This window comes from Carassius gibelio, chromosome B14 (assembly GCF_023724105.1).
Source record: "Carassius gibelio isolate Cgi1373 ecotype wild population from Czech Republic chromosome B14, carGib1.2-hapl.c, whole genome shotgun sequence".
NCBI lineage: Eukaryota > Metazoa > Chordata > Actinopteri > Cypriniformes > Cyprinidae > Carassius > Carassius gibelio.
In genome coordinates, this window is record NC_068409.1 from 13,308,324 (window position 1) to 13,315,652 (window position 7,329).

The 7,329-nt window shown below is 36.3% G+C and overlaps 1 protein-coding gene across 1 annotated transcript; it reads left to right on the top strand.

The window, feature by feature from the left end:
* Positions 1 to 77: 77 nt before the first annotated feature.
* Positions 78 to 2,185, top strand: exosc3 (exosome component 3). The gene is made up of 4 exons (XM_052573630.1): positions 78 to 350; positions 662 to 811; positions 921 to 1,072; positions 1,692 to 2,185. The coding sequence occupies exons 1-4, from the start codon at positions 123 to 125 to the stop codon at positions 1,897 to 1,899; spliced, it is 738 nt and encodes a 245-aa protein (XP_052429590.1). The 5' UTR covers positions 78 to 122; the 3' UTR covers positions 1,900 to 2,185.
* The last annotated feature ends 5,144 nt before the right edge of the window (positions 2,186 to 7,329 follow it).

Genomic DNA, 7,329 nt, shown 5'->3' on the forward strand with positions numbered 1-7,329 from the left:
AATAACATACTCTCAAAATTGTATTTCTAATCGAAAACGTTCTAAACTTTTATTTTGACAATACGAGCTTTTCTCGGTTCCGGAAGTACACAAACACAGGGCACTCACGTTGCTTTTTAGCAATGGACACCATACATGCTTGTTTCAAAGAGAAAATCGGTGAAGTGCTTTTACCAGGAGATGTGTTCTCTTTCAGGCTGCCTGAATCTGGAGATGGTTCTATCAAATCCGAAAAGATAATATGCGGTCCAGGGCTCCGGAGAAACGGAGAGGAAGTTCGAGTGTGTAAAAGTGGAATTTTGCGCCATAAACAGCCAAATATGTACTGGATAGACTCTCAGCAGAGACGGGTGAGGAACTGGACTCACTCCAGTAAACCAATATTTTACGTGCACTTATTATTTTAGTTCCGCTAATGTTTGTTCTGTTTGAAATTACATTTTGTAATTGTATTATTAAAAAAAAAATGTTTAATGCATTATTCCTTTTTTCTCAATAAAATGCTCCTTATATTCAGAACATGGCTATACTTATACTATTACATACTATTATACTTTTCTAAATACAGTTTAACAATGAATATAAAAAGTTTTAATTTTTCCAAAGCAAGCTGTCACTCAGCATAGCTAAATAGTTCTTATTATCCTTATATTTTTTCCAGTATGTACCAGCCAAAGGTGAAAGTGTGATCGGCATTGTGACAACAAAGTCTGGAGATGTCTTCAAAGTGGACGTGGGAGGAAGTGAACAGGCATCTCTTTCATACCTAGCATTTGAGGGAGCAACCAAGAGGAACAGACCTAATGTGCAGGTACTTTCTCAAATATTTTAAACACTCTCAGACCCCACCTGTATTGTTATTTCTTTAAGAGCACTTATTATGAATGTACACAATTATAATGTGTGGCTTTGTTCTGCAGGTTGGAGATCTGGTGTATGGTCAGTTCACAATTGCAAACAAAGATATGGAGCCCGAGTTGGTTTGTATAGACAGCTGTGGCAGGGCCAACGGGATGGGGGTGTTTGGAGCTGATGGGCTGCTCTTTAAAGTATCACTGGGACTCGTGCGCAGGTTTGTGATTTGTCCATGTAATACAGCTTCAAAATCTATATACTTCATAGCTTAACTTTAAAAGCGAGACACCCCAGGTGAATGGGGTAAAAATAAAATGAAGTACAGTTCTATATTCCCATACTGTCCTATTTGATAATTTACATTCAGATTGAAAACACTTTTTTTTTTTTTGTATTACAAGTTTCTGAAATGTAGTTTAAATATGCAAATGATGCAATATCTAATTCAATATTCGCTCATCTGCATACATCTGAACATTGATTAATGTTGGGTTCAAAATCGTTTCATTTTGTTGTCATATTAACGCCAAAGGATTTTACAGATAGAATTTTTGATATCGCTTTATTTATCACTCAATACAATCAACAGCCCGAAAAGAAGATTTTTTTTTTTTTTTACCATGTATTTAGGAAAAAGACATTTAAAATTAAGTTTTTGTGCTACTGAAGTGAAATTATTTTGCCCAAATGGATGTTGTAATTGAATTCAAATAAGTGTATTTTGCACATTATGAAAATCCAAAATCTTTAAATTGACCAGTGCATGAAATCGTTTTGCCTGTAGTGTCTTGCCTACAAAGCTGAAGTAAAGAATGTGTGGTTGTTCTTTCCATCAGACTTCTGGCTCCTCAGAGTGAAATCATAAAGGACCTGGAGAAGATCTTCCCCTTTGAGCTGGTTGTTGGGATGAATGGCAGAGTGTGGGTGAAAGCAAAGACCGTTCAGCAGACGCTGATCGTGACCAATCTCCTGGAGACATCTGAGAACATGACCTCCCAACAGAGACAGACACTGTTTAAGAGAGTGGCAGAAGGCTCCCTCTAGAGGACATCTGAAATACCACTTTTCCCACAACACATCTGGTGGCGGACATGCCAAAATTACACATCATCAGTTTTCAGTTATTCAAAGCCTCTGAAACAGTTGAGAAAGCACAGAGCCTACAATGGACATCACTTCCTTTGTATTTCCAGTTTTGAAAACAGAATAAGGAAGCAAATAAGAGAAGTCACCATTTCTCTTTAAAGAAATCAATACATTGGTCTTTTTTAATTAGAAAAATACACTTTTGTATGAGTAAAAATGAATAAAAACCTGGTGAAACTGCAAATGCAAACAAATTTTTGTTGTAGTGATTATCATTAATAACTTCTACTTGATGTTCGCTGTGTTAATCGTGTCCAGAAGGGGGCACTTTTCTCCAGTTTCGTAACCGGCTTGTGGTTTTGCTGGAAATGACTTCAGATGTTTGGTTATGCGAAATGCAATGACTTTAACCAGCGTCATTTTATATCCAGTTATCCTATTTTTATAGGCATGTGGAACATTAATCATTGCTGTAGTCTACGGAAAGCCTAAGGTGTCAGTAATAAATGTGTTATCTCAAAAAAGTGCGGTGTGCAGAGAGTTATTGGGTAACCCTACACTTCCAGAGTTTCTCAAGTGCAATGTGTTTAATGTCCATGTTTAGTAGTCTGATGGTGTAAGGGAAGAAACTACTGAGCCTCTCCGTTTTTGCCATCAGACTGCAGAAGCGTCTGCCTGACTGTAGCAGATTAAACAGGAGTTTCCAGGGTGGGTGGAGTCTTTGAGGATCTTAACAGCCCTAGATTTACATCTCCTGGTGTGTGGATGTAATATTGTTGATTTAGACTGACTAAGCATTTATAGCTTGATTAGTTGATGAAGCTCCTCAGCCATGAGTTCCCATTCAGTTCAGTTCTTGTAAATGAAAGTGGAATTTGCACAAAGATGATGATCAACATGAAAAGATGTGTCTGGACACGTTTTCCTCAATTAATGACTGATATATGCAGGCTAGTGTCCAAGGCAGTACCAGGGGCATGGAAGATTTGAGTCACTTCAAGAACAATATATTTGAGCTCCTATTCTACAAGAAGACAAGTCTATCTTCCTCCCATTAGACATGCAAACCACAAAGCCTGTAGCTATTTTTTTTATAGTAATTCAGGAGCTAAGCTATTAAAGTTGCAGGAGGAGTACAAATTTATGCATTTTCTGCAACTCTTTTGTAGTCTGCAGCTAAATCACAACACTATGATGCATTTTCATGTCTTGATTGAAATGTGAATCTCTCAGCTAATGATTTCTCCAAAGACTAACCATTGAGTCTAATGAGATGGGATTGAAGGTGTCGTCATAAAACACTTACAAATGTTGAGTTTGTTCACAAGAAGCGTGGCCTGATGTGAACCAAGCCTCAAACGAGAGATCTCACAACAGCTAAAACTCGAGGATTGTTGCATAAAGCTGGAAAGGATTATAAAAGTATTTCTGAAAGCTTTCTGTTCATCAGTCCTCGGTAAGATAAATATTATGTCTATAAATGGAGATAGTTCAGCAGTTTCTACTCCCCAAGTTGGCGTCCTGCATGAAGAGTGAAAAAGCATGGCACAAAATGCTCAGTGACGTTAGCTAAAGACAGAAATACTCTGAAAACACTCAAACCTATCTGTTAATGTGTCTATGGTACATAAAACACTTAAAGTTCATCCAAAAAATGTCTCGCCCTCAAGTTGTTCCAAACTTGTATGAGTTTCTTTCTTCTTTTGAGCATATAAGATATTTTGAAGAATGTTGGTAACAAACAGTTTAAGGTGGTTATATGAAAAAAAAGAAAACACCATGGAAGTCAAATGGAGAGTGTTACACTTGTTTTAGATTATTATATACACAGACAACAAATCTTTTGTTTTTGTGTTTTTTTATTTAATTCTCCTGGTGCCTGAGCCCAAGAGCAGTACTGAATCATGGGTCATGAATTTAGTTCCAACTAAAATAATCCCTGCAGAGGAAGGAGCTTTAGCCAAAAGCTCTCTCGCAAGAAGAGAAGACTCTGCAGTTTTACATAACTAACACAAGCTTGACACTGATGACCCTGTTGTCTTAATGGATGGTGACTTTCGTGGCTCTCTGTGCAGAGTCAGATTCTGAATATTGACCTGGTTGATCACAGTCATGGTTCATTGTCATTAGCTTAACATGATTTAATGGCAGGAAACCTTCCTGTTCCCTTAAAATTGCTTACATGTAGCAGGTGGTGCTAAAATGAGAAGCTGCCGTCATGCTTTAGCTGGACATTTGCCTGCACAAGCTGCAGCTGCACAGCGTGGTCGCTTTCCAGAATCCTCTTCTTCTTCCTCTTTCTCAAAGCATTTTTTACTCCTCCTCCTCACCTCCCTGCTTGCCAGAGTCTTCTATATTCATCTGTAAAGTTACCGAAAAGCACAAACAGATGTCCCTCAACAAATTGGATAACATCTCTACTGCTCATTAACTCTTACAAGGTTGGCTGGATCAAAGTCAGTTTGGCCTCTGCATTTCTGCATCTCATGTTCTGCCAAACACAGGAGGAGCAAATCTGAACACGAGGAACTGATGTGGACTGTGTGGTTGATACCAGCAATCACAAACCCTTAAATTTACATAATTATCTTTACATACTAATCATACAAGACTGGAGTTCTCAGAGAACTTGACAAGCTTAGCAAGCTCGAATAATGTCAGAGAAGAAACAAGCGAATTTATTACTTTACTTATTGGGAGATAACAGGAGAGATGATATGTTTTGTGAATACTGTAATATTCAACATACCCTCAAGTTTTTTTGTGTGTGCTAACTATAAGAGGCCTTTCACGTGCGCTCCACGTGCGTTTTTTTTACAGTCTATGGTTTGAACTAACGAGTCACGATAAAATTGTCACGATAAAATTGACATCATTTGAAAACTGTCCATTGCTTTAGCAAAATAACATTAGAAATAACAGACAAAATTCAAGTTATTTTCTTATAGGTAATTGCGTTTCTCCAAAAAAAAAAAAAAAAAAAAAAAACGGTTTACTACTACAACTCAATAGATATATTAATATAGTTGATCATTCATCTGTTCTGCTTGTATAAATACTAACATGAAATTAAGGTTTAATTATTAAAATCTTTAAAAGAATCAGAGTGTTTTTTTAATGGTTGAGTCATTTTGAATGATTCGTTCACGAATCACATGATTTAATTTTTGAGTTCAACTCATTCAACGGTCCAGTTACAGCGGTACAAACTCTTCCTGACGTGGAAAATAATCAGTGAATAATGACCTAAATTTGACCATGATCCTACACAAAACTACAAAATCCGTAAAGTTGCATGAACAACTTTGGTGTATCATTTATGGACGGTTCTTTTGCAAAACAGCTCCATTCATACCTTACATGGACAAGAGAGAACAACAAAGCCTCTTCGGATACTGAAGTGTTTTGGAAGGTTTGGAATGACATGACAGTTCACTTTTAATCATTCCTTTAGAATCAACATTAACGTTCTTTCATGCTATCCATTTCAGTTATCCCTGCGGCAAATCGGTGCCTTATATTATTATACTGTGTTTCCGTGACGTGACTGTGTATAACAATGTGATTATTCTGATGCTCAAAAGTCTCTTGCGGCTGGGAAGGATGTGTTATGTACATAAAAAAATGACTGCTGGTCTGGTTTGTCGGTTTCAGTGATGACCGAGGGGACAGAGAGTGTCTCTTCCTGGTGCTTTGCAACTCTTGCCTTCGTTGTTAAAGCTTTCCTGTTGGAATTGTTTTCTTCTTCTTGAATCAGGACTCAGCCTGCCTGGAATTCAGACAGGACATGTGGGTCTCAGAGGCCTCTGTATTTCAGGACATGACAGCCAGGTGGGTGTTTGTTTTCCTGCAGCAGACGTTCAAGGTCACCTCACTTCCACACAGGAAAAAGAAATGCCTACTCATAGTCTGTTTTTACCAGCATTAGCTGACTTCATTGTACATTTCAGGGACACCTCAACACTTTGTCAGATAACTTGATCATAATAATTGATCCTCTGTCATGCAACCATATTTAATTTTCAGGTCGGCAGTTTGAAAAAAAATGGAATCAATCATTAGACATTTATAATAATAATAATATTTATAATAATAATAACTGACTTGCGTTTGTTGCCAGAATAATAATCTTGTCTGTCATCTGGCCCAACCCATTTTTTATAGTCTTGACAAATTAAAAAATTCTCACACATATTTAATAAAGACAGTTATGTTATTTATGTATGTTTTACAGGACACTGAGGATAAGTGACTTTATCAAAAGAGCTGGAGGAAGAGGAAATTATTCCCTTTGGACCTGACAAATATCCAAATCTAGCCGAAATGCCCTGGCTTTTTTTTACAAAAACATTTGTTCATCACTTATTACAAAAAATGAAAATGAGTTGCCTAAACAAACACATATTTGCCTGTTTATGAATTAAATAATAAAATTACAACAAGCAGGAATCACCATAAATTATATTTACCTTCATACCAACATGGCTGCTAGTAAAATTTGCAAGACCAGAGTGAAAAATGTGTGTGTGTGTGTGTGTGTGTGTGTGTGTGTGAATGTGATTCTTGACTGGTGTCTGTCAGGTTTTTAAAGCACCTTAACACGATAATGATCTTAAACAAATCTGAATGAGTTTAAGAGATAGAAACACAAATATTTAGCCATAACTTTACATATAGAAATGTCAACAGTGTCATCTGTACACACCTATATTTGAACTCTTATGTATAATCATTATGAAATGGCCTATTTGTTAATGTTACAAAGAAAAAAATCCACTAAAAGTGTGCTGTAATAGTGACTGTAAAACATCATATAAAACCATTGTTCTTGTAAATATTTGCATTTGGCTGTACTTAAATTATTAAGTATTATATTACAATTATAAATTAAATATTAATTAAACAAATGTTCTCCACAAACGTTCATAAACAGAATGCGTGTTCTCAGCATTTTTATTCTTAATGTTATACAATATATTTGAAATTAACCTAAATTTAAAGCAATACAACAAATCCCCTCATGTATAAAGTACTTCCGTTTAAATATCTTTATTTATTAATCAGCACAAAAGCAATGAGATTTCATATTATAGTAATATAAATTTTGGGCAAATGTACTTGATTGTCTTATTTTTTAGGGTTAAATATATGACTCACATGTGATCTCGACTGGTAAGCCACAGGCCATGTTGAGGTTGTAAAAAAAATATTAAAAAAATAAACCGCATCATTAATCTGGTCTTGCTGGTTTCTGTGCACTGAGGTGACCTGGGAGTCTCTGACCAGTTTGTTCACCAGGAAACAAGTTTGTCTCTAGGGCATGGCAGACCTTGTGCAAACATTGTTTTAATTCCCACTTCATTCTCTCTGAGTGCTTAAGATCACCCA